General features: G+C 45.6%; 2 protein-coding genes across 2 annotated transcripts; one reads left to right on the forward strand and one right to left on the reverse strand.

Moving 5' to 3' along the window:
- Window positions 1–4,553: 4,553 nt before the first annotated feature.
- Window positions 4,554–5,189, reverse strand: N7496_000166 (uncharacterized protein; the record flags this gene model as incomplete). Its single annotated transcript, XM_056693097.1, has 1 exon — window positions 4,554–5,189. One exon carries the CDS (start codon window positions 5,187–5,189, stop codon window positions 4,554–4,556), a length of 636 nt encoding a protein of 211 aa, XP_056559826.1.
- Window positions 5,190–6,785: 1,596 nt separating this feature from the next.
- Window positions 6,786–11,130, forward strand: N7496_000167 (uncharacterized protein; the record flags this gene model as incomplete). The annotated part of the gene is made up of 2 exons (XM_056693098.1): window positions 6,786–8,507; window positions 8,611–11,130. The coding sequence occupies 2 exons, from the start codon at window positions 6,786–6,788 to the stop codon at window positions 11,128–11,130; spliced, it is 4,242 nt and encodes a 1,413-aa protein (XP_056559827.1).
- Between the last annotated feature and the right edge of the window lie 2,771 nt (window positions 11,131–13,901).

Here is a 13,901-nt window from a genome sequence, read left to right on the forward strand (position 1 = left end):
ACTCAAAAATACAGGCGACTTCTACATAAATTATGCATACCTTGGGTCTAAGATGTTTTGCTTGTTTGCAGGACCGCAGGACCGCACCAAACCGCAGTGGTGCGGTCCCTAAAAATGTAGGACCGCCCAGCGGTCTCAAGGTCTGGGACCAAAGACCGCGCGGTGCGGTCTAATGCGGTCTTGGGTGCGGTCTTTCCGGTCCCGTGCAGAGGCCTACCCACACGTGACGCTAAGGATATACTCCTAAGGAGTAGGAAGGACTAGATATATAGGGACACTCATTTCGTTTTATGTATTTAGTCCTTCGCGATTAATTGCACATTGTTACTTAGTTACTACCTTTAGTACTTGTCGGACTTTAGGCGGTGACCATAAAGTCGTGGTAATGCACACAAGAAGATAGTGTATGCACAAGTAGGATAGGACTCAATGTGGTGTCTGTATACACGGTTATGAGTATAAAGGTCGTGCGCACTTCTTCGAAGTTGAAGAAGTACCACGACTGTGGAAGAGTACCACCGATCAAGAAGAGAGATCAAAAGGGATGGTAAACTTGATTCAATATAACTAGAAAACAGGGCAGTATTTATATCTCAGGAAACATGGTAAAAGATCACATGAAATATCAGGAATATCAGAAGTAACCATGGAGTATTATATAGTCTCCTGCCTAGGTAGGCAATTCAATGCGAGATCATTGAAGATCAATCTGATAGATCTTATAGAGAGGATCTAGAAGCGATGAGGGGTAGTAGGTCTTCTATCCCATGACCCCACAACATCCATATGTTGACAGTACTTTAATTCATAATTCACCTTTAAGACAACCCAACCTATAAGTAGGGGATTCACTTAGTGGTAACACTTAGTGATTGACTTACTTGGCGCGCACTTCTGGCACGTTCTGCAAAATACTCAATAGGATCTAATCCGTAGTAAGGCTTTGCGAAGTAACGGTACGATTGAGAGATACCCTTAGAATCCGCAGTAGCACTAGGTACGTATAACCCTTTGAAGCTCTACTCACAGTGACTAGTCGGCTCCGCGTAACAATATTAAGCGAGGCTCACCTCTTTACAAATAAATAATATATAAGCTTATCGAAGTAGTACACAAGAAATGAGACTTCTATTACTTCTTAAGCGAAATAAATAATTTCTCTATCTAGAAATACATCCAAGAGATTAATAATCTTAGCGTAGGACGTCTTTAGAAGAGATTCTAGCTTATCTATCTCCTTTCGCTTATGCTTCTTAATAGCCACGAGATAACCGGGGGAGTCGAAATAAGTTACTAGAAAAAGAATATTATTCTTTCTACTGTGTTTAATGTTAAGCACCTAGTTAAAGAATACCCAGGAAAAATTAAATGCGAATGCTCGGGAACTAAGTGCTCGGAAGAAGTTAACTTATTACGCCATATCAACAATATACCCATTTTCAATGTTTAGATATCTAGGTGAAGAGGATTACAACCAGAACTATTTCGGACTTAGCCTTTTATATCACATATGTTAAAAAGTAACAAATAGGCATTTACTCGAATATGTTTGCGCCTTTACGCCTAATATAGCCTCGGTGTTTCGCCGCGCTGTGGCCTACGGCGTAAATCCTCGTGTACGTATATATAGAATCTTCCACTTCCTGAAAACGAACTTAGAGCCTCGTTCAGGCCATCCGTGGCCTAATCGCCGTTCCTACTGTTAGGCTACCCTTATGGGGCGCGGCCGTGAAACCTTTGTGACGCCTCGGTGAAGTCTAGTACGGCATTAACCGTCCTGGCTCGCGAGACTGTGTCTGGTTTACCTCTCTTACTTTGTTTTAAGCCTCCTAGAAGACTTAGTACGCTGTTAAATACGTCGCTAACTTTTCTCCGTAACTCTATCCGAAGTTCCCTTAACCTCGGGTAGTCCACTAACACGTAGGTGACTATTTCTTACGCTCGTATATCTATAGGTTATCGTCACTATAGCTAACTGTCAACATGTGGATGTTGTGGGGTCACATGACGAAGGATCCACTCATATAACCCCCCCCTACATCTAGATCTTCTCTATAAGATCTATCAGATTGATCCTCAACGATCTTGCATTGAATTGCATACTCGCATTGAATTGCCTACCTAGGCAGGAGACTATTTAACACTCCACTTTCTTATCATTTCATGTGATCTTTTACTATGTTTCTTATGATATAAATACCGCTATGTTTCCTACCTAGATTGAATAAAGTTTATCATCCCTTTTGATCTCTCTTCTAGATCGGTGGTACTCTTCCACAATAGTGGTGCCTCTCCTTCTTCATAAGAAGTGCGCACGACCGATAGACTTATAACCGTGTATTCAGACACTACATTGAGTATTTACCTTTATGCACACTATCGTCTTGTGCGTATAACCACGACTTTATGGTCACCGCCTAAAGTCCGACACTAACCTTCTTACGGTAGCTAGATAGCTAATTATAGCAAGTTCGGAGCTATATTAGGAGGTATACGTGGTTCCCCGGTAGGTTCTTATATAATCTCCTTATACAACTAGCTAGTAGTACGTTACTAATATTTCGTAAGGGACTACCCTTAGTAGATGATTTAGCGCTCTCTCTCTTATGAGAAGAGGACGGAAAGGATAGGTTTTGCCTAGGCTAGTAGCGTCGCTTCTAGGGTTATTAGAATAGCCTAGTACCTATTAGAGGCGGAGGGAGATTCTAGCTGTTAGAACTTTAGTAGTAGCCTGGAGGATCGCGTAGACGATCCGTTATCCTGATTTGTTTCGCGCGCTCTAAACTACCTATAGCTATAACCTACTATCGTATAGGATTAATACTATTCGTTATTAGTCTACGGTTCTTGAGTATTAATAGGCTATCCTGAATACTATACTAATTACGTAAAATATATCTATAAATGAGCTCCGCTATATAGATAGTCTAGCAGTCTATCAGTCCTACCTAGACCTATTGGGATTCGGCGATCTCTAGGTTATAGTCGAGCGCCATAACGGCGGCACCGAGGTAGCCATCACGTCCCGAGGCGTCTGAGTAGACGACAATATCGGACGTGGACCGTATAGTCTCGGCTAGATCTATTACCGTTTCTCCGTCTGGCCCGATCTTAATCTCCGTGAAGGCCTCGGCTCGCTACGGTAGTAGCGGCGCTAGGCCGCTTAACCAATCTACGGTTATGGTCTTTAAAGCTTCCGCGAGTAGGAAGCGAGCCTAAGATCCGATATTGTTCCTACCTGTTCTAAGCTCGTGATAATGTACTCTATATAGGGTATTCTCGAGGTAGGGTATAGAGACGTGCGATGGTATTCTAGGCTCGGTGGCAGAGACGGAGGTAGGTTAGGAAGGATATGTGCCTCTTCTTCTAGGGTTATGGTTGCTACCGTTCTGAACGCTGATAGGATCTGGATCAGCGATTTCCTCTGGACCGAGTTCAGGTGTCGTACGTGAGTCTTGTCTCGTAATAGGTCATACCAGACCGTCGATGCGTAGTCTACCACTGGCGTGACGTAAGCCCGGTAGAGTTTATGCATCTGTTCTAGGCATAGATGTCGTAGCCTACCCAAGGCGATGCTAACTTTGGTTACGCGCTTCATTGCTTATTAGACGTGTTCTTTCCATCTCAGCTCCTGATCGAAGATCCCGCTGAGCAGCTTAGCCGTGGGTGACGGTTCCACTGTCTTCCCATTCATAACCAAAGCGAACAACGACGCCCCTCTACCCTTCAGTGCGTTCAAATACAATGTTGGGTTTGGCCCCCTTGCGGTGGTCGCAAAGACTGGAAACCTGATCCTGTATAGCAGTGAGTAAACTCACCCACCCTAGATTTTGATTCCGAACTAGCTAACTGAAATATGTGCGACAGACCACGAAGCCGGTGGCCATTTCCCTAGTCTTGATAATCCTCCTGCTTTGCTGGAGGATTTACGCGAGATTGTGACTTATTGGTCTGGATAGGCTGGATACCGTCGCATGATTATTCGTGGAATTAAGAACAAAGTGATAACCCAGGAAGTTACTTGCTGGTGGGGGTAACTACTCGTCTCATGAGTGGCTTGCATATATATGGGAAAATATACGTGCCCGGAACTTCGTGTTATCAACATATATAACGTCAGGACTAGTCCATGGACTAGAGCTTCGAAGATAAACATGAACTAGAGTGAAGGTAGCCGATGGCTTTATTGATTGCCTAATCGCTGAGGTGGCAATCACAAATAAACCCAATCTTAATCAGTGTAATGTTCTATACGCTTGCCAACGGGAGAGTTTAACACAACAAATAAATACGATTTGAACCAAAAAACCAAACACATACAACAGCCAGGATTCGTAAGTGGTCACCCACAATACTAATAGCTGGCCGGCATGTGGCTTAAGACTTTAAGTGAGTACAGAGAGATGAACCTAAAGCTACTCTGAAATTGGACCTATAGCATCTCTAGTGAAATATATAGAGCTACGCTTTGCGGTGAGTCCCATCTACAATGACCCTGGACAATTCGTACGCGCACTGATCCGTACCTTTTCGTTCAATCTTGGAGTGACTGCTCAAGTAAAAGTAGGTCCCATTGGTCTTGCACTTAGGTTTTGACCAAAGCTCAGATTATCGAGCAACACGTTATACTCCGGCATCATTTTGTCGAATATTGGTTGTGAGAGGCTTTCGTAAAAGTCAAGACCTGAACAACCGACATCAGCTGTCAGATTATTTGAATTGTAGATATCAGCAGGTGTGATGAGCGGCCATTGCGCGGCTCCATCTTGAATTAGGAAGTAGTCTGACTCCTCTATCGAGGTGGAAGAATAGATAGCAGGCGGCATGGATTCCCGCTTAGATGATTGTTGGGTGTCTGTAGGTAAAAAAGGCGAAGTGGCTTGCAGACACCAGGAACTGAGAGGCGACTGGTCACCCTGCACCGTGGAGTCCTCTGTACCCTCGGTGGTCAAAATTTGGCATTGGATGTCATCACCACACCTCTCCAGCGGCGTGAGTCCGGGGCTTTGCTCAATACAGCTATCGTCGATGTCGTTTAAAACACCAAGACGGGCAAGCAGAGCATGGGTCAGCGGATGCCCATTGGCCTGAAGCTCCAAGGGATCACCGAGCCAGCCTCTGCCCTCCGCCGTGCGGTGGTATAATTCTAGCAGACCACGCACCAGCCTACGTTGCTGTTGCTCGAGCATTTCAACGTATCTGCGAACGATAACGTATTAACTTGCAAGTTCTCACTTGATTTTGCTGGGTGTTCTGAAAGAAATACTCACCCCTGCGGATATAATTTAGTTTTTGTTTTCGTTCGCTCCCCGAAGATGCAGGGGTTTTGATCTGCTTGGCAGCGCAGACATGGGATCGCTCCATCGCACTTCTTAGGTCAGCTCCAATCCATATAGCGACAGGAATATTTTGCCTGATCTTTCATGATATACCTTGGTCTTTTTGAGACGGCAACGATCGCAGGCTTTACAAACACGCTTACGAACCCTCTCGCATTTCAGGTGGGTGGATGGATGTCTTTCTTCGATGCGCATAGTAGGAGCAGTGCGGATATCTGGGAGATAGAAGATACGGGACCGAGGTGTAGGATCAAAATCGGGAATCGGTATCATGCGTATTGTGATCATGCTCGATAAGAGTTTCCAATGGCACGGAATAAGGGTGATACATGGCAAAGTCGCCTCTGTGAGATATGCATGGGCCTAATGCACGATTCAGCCCGTATAATGGAAACTCACGGCCCGGAAACACAGGCCGAAGGCGGGTACCGACCGCCCTGAAGGCCAGCCACATTGAAGACTACGCCCCGCCCCCCCATCCAATAAGACGATCTCGATAATTATGATAGAAGCAGAGAAAAGCACTTGTGAGCTTGAGCTCCGCATGTCTACCCAGTATCGAGGTTAATGAATTCGAATATTTCAACCGAGCTTGCACGGCATGAGACTGGTGTACTTTTACCGTACTACTGCCCGTACCCTAAAAACACGCTTCTACTCGGAAAGCGTCACGAACATTCGTGCCCCAGTGTTTCTAATTTGAAGCGTTGTCTCCCATCTAGTTCTAATCGGAGGCTTTCTCACACCGGGTAAACCGGGTTTTAGATTTATAATGCAACAAGAGCCACTATCATTATATATGGTTTGGTGTGCGCTTTCTGAATACATTAATTCAAGTCCAGGCCCGGCAATTGACGGTGTTCTTAACTGCGAAGTGGATGACACGACAATTCGAGCGAGGGATTTAAAATCCCCACAGGTAGATCCGGAAATAGGACCAACGAAAAAGAGCCATTCAGTCGGAAACAGATGCCCCATACTACCTCACTTCTCGGATATCATATGCCGATCTTATGAATGGTTAGACTGCACATTTATGCCAAAATGCCTACGTGGAATCCTTGTAGCATGATTTCTATCCACACGCCTCTCTCCCACTTGATTCCTTCTATGGACTCTTGAAGTTTATTCGTAGCCCACGTTGTAACATTACCCACTAGTCTGGGAGAGATATATAAGGGTGATCAGCCCTGTCTGGCGGTATAAGGATTTCGCCTAACATTGTTCTGTTCAATCCTACAAAATTGGACAGTTACTCACTCGTTTCACAATTTTCTTTTTCAATTATTCGTCATTCAACTTCGTTCATACTACTTTCCTTTCTATTCCTGATTTTCTTCGCCCAAAGCCTTCCTGTCCCTTACAGTATTCCTACTTTCAACCTAATATCGGAGAACCCAAGGTGTGTAGCTCGCACGTAAAGGCTGTCTACCCCAAGCTGTGGATATGAGTGAGGAAAACACCTCCGCTGTGACAGAGAAACAAACCTCTGTCCGTGAGGAGCAGAGCCATGACACCCTCAAAGGCGATAACCATGAAGAAATGTTCCCTACAAAAACTCCAGTCGCCTCAGAGTTGGAAGGCAAGATCCTGTCCATGCAGGAACGCGATGCGGCTGCTGGCTACGGCAAGCGGGAGCTTGGAGTCACCTGGCAGAACTTGACCGTGGAGGTTCTTTCAGCAGAGGCAGCGGTCAATGAAAACTTCCTTTCCCAATTCAACCTTGTCCAGAAGGCCCGTGACTTCAAGAAGCAGCCTCCGATTCGACAGATCCTCCAGAATAATCACGGCTGTGTGAAGCCAGGAGAAATGCTGCTTGTGCTTGGTCGTCCGGGCTCCGGTTGCACCACCCTGCTGAACCTCCTCTCAAACCGGAGAGAAGGCTATCGAAATGTGACCGGCGAGGTGCACTTCGGTGCCATACCATCTGCAGATGCCACTCCATACAAAAGTCAGATTGTGATGAACAGTGAGGAGGAGATCTTCTTTCCCACTCTGACTGTTGGCCAGACTATGGACTTTGCTACCCGCCTGAAGGTTCCATTCCATCGCCCCGATAATGCTTCGCCCGCCGACTGGGCAGGTGAATTCAAACAGTTTCTCATGGAAACAATGAAGATCGCGCATACGGAGGACACTAAGGTTGGAAACGAATATGTGCGTGGCGTTTCAGGTGGTGAGCGGAAGCGTGTTTCAATCATCGAATGTATGGCAACGAGGGGATCTGTATTCTGTTGGGATAACAGTACCCGTGGCTTAGATGCGTCCACTGCGCTCGAGTGGGCTAAAGCTATACGTGCCATGACTGATATTATGGGTCTCACCACTATCGTTACGCTATACCAGGCGGGTAACGGTATCTACGAGCAATTTGATAAGGTCTTGGTGTTGGACGAAGGAAGACAGATTTTCTATGGTCCAGCATCCGCCGCAAAACAGTTCATGGAAAGTGTTGGCTTCGGATACACCAACGGGGCCAATGTGGCTGATTATTTGACTGGTGTCACCGTCCCTACCGAGCGGAAGATTCTTCCAGGATTCGAGGGTTCATTTCCCGAAACCCATGACAGTCTACTTGCCCTTTACCAGAAATCTCCAATCTGCCAGAACATGATGACCGAGTACGACTATCCAACAACACCTCTTGCTAAAGAAAGGACGGCTATGTTTAAAGAGTCTGTGGCATTTGAGAAGGATTCTTCGCTGCCAAAGAATAGTCCCTTGACCACTGGTTTCCTACACCAGCTAAAGGTCTGTATCATTCGACAGTATCAAGTCATCTGGGGTGATAAAGCCACATTCTTCATTCGGCAATTTGTGTCCCTCGCCATGGCTTTGATCGTGGGCTCTTGCTTCTATGATTCGCCAGACACGACGGCCGGCCTATTCACAAAGGGTGGTGCAATATTCTTTTCCCAGGTCTACCAGGTGACTCTGGCGATGGCTGAGGTCACCGGATCTTTCAGAGGGCGACCAATCCTTATCAAACACAAGAGCTTTGGCTACCATCATCCAGCGACATACGCGATAGCAATCCTAGCTGCAGAGCTTCCAGTGGTCATCTTCCAGTGTACCATTCTGAGTGTTGTGCTATATTGGATGGTCAATCTTAAAGCGACCGCGGGTGCATTCTTCACGTTTTGGATTATTCTCATCGTCATCACCTTTGTAAGTTGGAATCTACTCCGTTTCTTATTAGAGGGCCAGTTTTTGAAAGAAGATTATGGCGCCTACAATGAGTGAGATTCTGTGGGCTGACTGAATGCGTTAGTGCATTAATGCAATGTTTAGGTCAATTGGTGCTGCCTCGCCCAACCTCGAGGTCGCTTCAAACCTATCTGGTGTGATCATGAAATTCCTCGTCTTGTATGCTGGCTACATGATTCCCAAGACCCACATGAAGAACTGGTTTATCGAGCTGTACTATGCAAACCCAATGGCCTATTCCTTCCAGGCAGCTCTGACCAACGAGTTCCATGATACGACAATCGATTGTGTTGGGAGCAGCTTGATTCCTCGAGGAGATGGATATAGTGATTCTCGGTACCAATCCTGTGCGGGTGTCCAAGGTGCAGAACGAGGCGCTACCTATGTGACCGGTGACAACTATCTCGCTGCTTTCCATTGGAAGCACTCCCAACTCTGGCGCAACTTTGGAGTCATCTGTGGATGGTGGGCGTTCTTTGTCGCTATTACAATCATCTCAACCTGCAGGTGGCGGGGTGGCGGGGCAGGCAGTAGCTCGCTCCTAATTCCTCGAGAGAAGATGAAGCAATTCCAACAGCGCGAAGATGAAGAAACCCAGTCATCCACCGGGCCAGAGTCACAAAAAACTCGCAATATTGCAGTGGACGATCAGAATGGTGGCAGTCTCATGCGCAATACTTCAGTTTTCACATGGAAAGATCTCGTTTATACTGTGAAGACCCCTACAGGAGACCGTGTACTTCTGGATAAAGTCTACGGGTGGGTCAAGCCAGGCATGCTGGGTGCATTGATGGGGTCATCTGGTGCAGGAAAAACGACTCTACTCGATGTGTTGGCACAGCGAAAAACTGACGGCACAATTCGGGGAACTGTGTTGGTCGACGGCCGCGAACTCCCTGTATCCTTCCAGAGAATGGCAGGATACTGCGAACAGCTTGACGTCCACGAACCCTTTGCGACCGTGAGAGAAGCACTCGAATTTTCGGCACTTCTTCGCCAGCCTGAGCATGTCCCAAAGGAAGATAAACTGGCTTATGTTGAGACCATTATCGATCTATTGGAGCTCCACGATCTGGCAGATACACTAATTGGAACGGTTGGCGAGGGACTCAGTGTTGAGCAACGAAAGCGCGTGACAATCGGCGTTGAGCTAGTCTCAAAGCCTAGTATTCTTATCTTCCTCGACGAGCCAACCTCTGGTCTTGACGGCCAATCTGCCTTTAACACGGTCAGATTCTTGCGCCGCTTAGCCGATGCTGGCCAGGCAATTTTGGTGACTATCCACCAGCCGTCCGCTCAATTATTTGCTCAGTTTGACACCCTTCTTCTGCTTGCCCGTGGAGGTAAGATGGTCTACTTTGGCGACATTGGCGAGAATGCCTGTACCGTCAAGGAATACTTTGCGAATTATGGAGCACCATGCCCGATAAGCAGTAATCCCGCTGAACATATGATCGATGTGGTTACTGGTGCGATTCATGCTGTGAAAGATAGGGATTGGCACCAAGTTTGGCTGGATTCTCCTGAAAATGCTGCCGCTGTAGCAGAGCTTGACCATATTGTCTCAGACGCTCTCGCGAAGGAACCGGGGACACTGGACGACGGCAAGGAGTTTGCTACCTCCCTCTGGACTCAAACAAAACTCGTCACGCAAAGAATGAATGTCGCCTTGATGAGAAACACGAAATATATCAACAATAAGCTAGAGCTACATATCATTTCTGCCTTGCTCAACGGATTCTCATTCTGGCATCTTGGACCTACTGTCCAGGGTCTTCAATTGAAGATGTTTACGATTTTCAACTTCACATTTGTTGCACCCGGAGTCATCAATCAATTGCAACCTCTTTTCATTCAACGTCGTGATATTTATGACGCCCGTGAAAAGAAGTCGAAAATGTATTCCTGGAAGGCATTTGTAACGGGTCTTATCGTTTCCGAATTCCCTTACCTTTGCCTTTGCGCCGTCCTCTATTTAGTGTGCTGGTACTACCAGACCCGTTTACCACATGCATCTAATGAGGTCGGAGCGATCTTCTTCATCATGTTGATCTACGAATTTATATATACCGGCATCGGGCAGTTTGTAGCGGCCTATGCTCCAAATGCGACGTTTGCAGCTCTGGTCAACCCCCTGATCGTTAACAGTTTGGTTCTGTTCTGTGGCGCCTTTGTTCCCCAACCGGAGCTTAATGTGTTCTGGAAATACTGGTACTACTACCTCAACCCGTTCAACTATGTTCTTGGAGGTATGCTCACGTTCGGTATTTGGAATGCTAAGGTGACTTGTTCCTCGGACGAGTTTGCTTACTTCGATCCGCCCAACGGAACATGCAAAGATTACCTGTTCGACTTTATGGCCGGCGCGGGCTCTGCCATCAACCTGATAAATCCAGAGGCAACTTCTCAGTGCCAAGTCTGTCAATATAGCCGTGGAAGCGACTACCTCAAGACCCTCAACATCAACCACTACTATTATGGCTGGCGCGATGCTGGAATTTGCGTGATCTTTGCCCTCAGCGGGTATGCTTTGGTGTTCATCATGATGAAGCTTCGAACCAAGGCTTCTAAGAAGGCAGAGTAAAATGCCTGGTGGCCCATCACATTCATTTCCATGGTTCCCCCCTCCATGCCTCGTCGCCCTCTGTCTTCAGCCAGGCGACATCTGGAATAGCAAGTTGAAGACTGGCTTTTTGTTTCCTCGATCATTGCTCATATTTGCTCGTTCGTGTTTTCTCCTATTTTCTGGACATGTTGCCAGACTCTTTGCATTTAAGTTCACACGCGTAGCATATAGATTCATCACCGCATATAGATCTCAATCCTTTAGATACTGATATAAATCAAAATTTCCTCATCTTTTGTTCTTTGTTTCTCTTTTATTTTCCTGGTCGACAGCTTGATAGCACGGTCCAAGTCGTTGATTATACTTTCAAATTTCTTGGAGAAATCAGCCAACATAAATTACATACGGAGGCTTAACACTTTTCCAACTGAACAACTGTTCGTGGATGACCTGGAAATCTGGCCACTCTATCTCTGGGAAGCATTACGAACGTTATCAGAAGTTTTAAAAGTCTACCAGGGTCTTTAAGCACTATAGACTCAATCATACACGGATTCATTTAGAGTAAATTACAAACTAGCGGGAGCAAAATAGCAGGTGACAAAAACATTTCAAACTTAAATCCAGCTGATAGAATATCCTGATGTAAAGAACACCTCTCTAAGTAGCAGTTAGGAAAGGCAGAGGGATATTATTAGGAAGTTTGTTGGCCAGTCGGAGACACTCGATTGTTTCAGCTGGAATGCTCTCGCATTCTTCAATATCATCGATTTCTACGGCGCCCGCCAGCTCGAGGGCAAATTCCCCTAGGGGATTTTTGGCCTCAGAGATACGGGACCCAGGGGAATCCATACTTGTGGAGCATATGACCATACGATAACTATTCCGCGGGGACATACTACCACGGGGGCAACCCGACCGTAGGGTCGTACGTCCTTGTGGGATTCTACCCTTATAGTAGAAATCCCTTGAGGGAATTTGCCCTTAAGTATCAAGCTAGCCTAAGGTGAATTGGATCTAAGAAATTTTCTTCCTACGGTTTAATTATCCTCGAGAGTGTTTACCCTTAAGATCCCCTAGTTTAGGATCGCATAGATTTATCTATCTCACTTAAAGATTTCCTTTTCGTTCGTCCTATATCTAAAAAGACTTTCCTAGCAAAAATCAAACTAGCTTATTATACTACTTCCTAAAGCCTATAGGTACTATAACCCGTGATACCTCCCTTATTAACGAGAAAAAACTAATACCCCTAGTAGATAAGTAAAGTTATTTTATCCTTAAATGCCTAGCGCTAACTTAGCGAGGAAGCCAACTTAATACAAGGTTTCCAATGGCGCCCCACGGGGGACACCAATAAGTGCGGAGCGCAGCGGATTTCTATTAAATTCGCATACGATCTATACAGTTCGCATACAATCAATTACTACATATAGAGGTTATCTATTAAACAAGGGGGGAGAACCCCCCTGAACCCCCCCCTAGATAGTAAGATTTTATACAATTCGCATCGAATCTAGTCAATTCGTATACAATCTATTAGTAGAGTGATTTTAACGCAAATCAGAGGGAGAACCCCCCCCTGAACCCCCCCCCCCCAAGGTAGTGGAATGTGTGTGGGGAAGTAAATTTCACCGCCTAATTCTGCCATATAATTCTGCCCAAGTTCGCCGAGTGAATCCCACCGCCTAATTCTGCCACAAACTGACCAATCAGAACCCTCCATTTTATGCAACACATCGCGAAAACCAGCACCACCCTCCTTGCTTAACAGGTAAACTGCGTCGCTGCACTCCGCAATAATTATACTCTGCCTATAAATATACTATAAATAGCTACGGTTTCTTACTAGGAAATTCCTTAATAGCCTAGTAAGGAATAATACTGTCGTCAAAAGTTAAAAAGTCGTTTATTTTCCTTACCAATATTTTAAATCTAGGTACTAGCGTAGGAATATTGCTCTCTGTTCTTCCCCTACCCTAAACTTTACTACTACCTTTAGACTATATAGTTATATAGTAAATGTCAACATGTGGATATTGTGGGGTCACATGACGAAGGACCCACTCATATAACCCCTCTCTCATCTAGATCTTCTTCTATAAAGATCTAACAGATTGATCCTCAACGATCTCGCATATGATTGCCTACCTAAGCAAGAGACTCTCAACACTCTGATTCTGTTGATTTATCATGTGATCTTTTGCTATGTTTCTTGTGATATAAATACTGCTATGTTACCTAGTTAAATTGAATCAAGTTTATCATCCTTTGTGATCTCTCTTCTAGATCAGTGGTACTCTTCCACAATCGTGGTACTTCTCCTTCATAGAAGTGCGCACGACCGATAGACTCATAACCGTGTATTCAGACACTACGTTGAGTATTTACCCTTATGCACACTATCGTCTTGTGTGTATAACCACGACTTTATGGTCACCGCCTAGAGTCCGACAGTAAAATACTTACTATAGTGGGGGAACTACTGACGATTTTTGGAACGTTTCCTGTTTGGTCTGTTTGATTTGTTTAATTTATTTGATTTATTGATGCCGAGGAGCCACGTCATCGCTTCCGGGGCCTACAGAGCGATCGGGTGAAGAATAGAGGGTCTTCAGGGCGTTCAGGTGAAGGGGCTGAAGGGTAAAGCGACAAGGGCAAATGTCCTCACAAAGTAAAAAAATAAAAATAAAAACATACAACAGCCAGGATTCGCATGTGGTCACCCACCATACTACTAACTGGCCGGCGTGTGGCTTAAGTACGGCTGAGCGGACGGGAAGCCCTGT

Source organism: Penicillium cataractarum (genome assembly GCF_028827025.1).
Source record: "Penicillium cataractarum strain IBT 29864 chromosome Unknown utg000001l, whole genome shotgun sequence".
Classification (NCBI taxonomy): domain Eukaryota; kingdom Fungi; phylum Ascomycota; class Eurotiomycetes; order Eurotiales; family Aspergillaceae; genus Penicillium; species Penicillium cataractarum.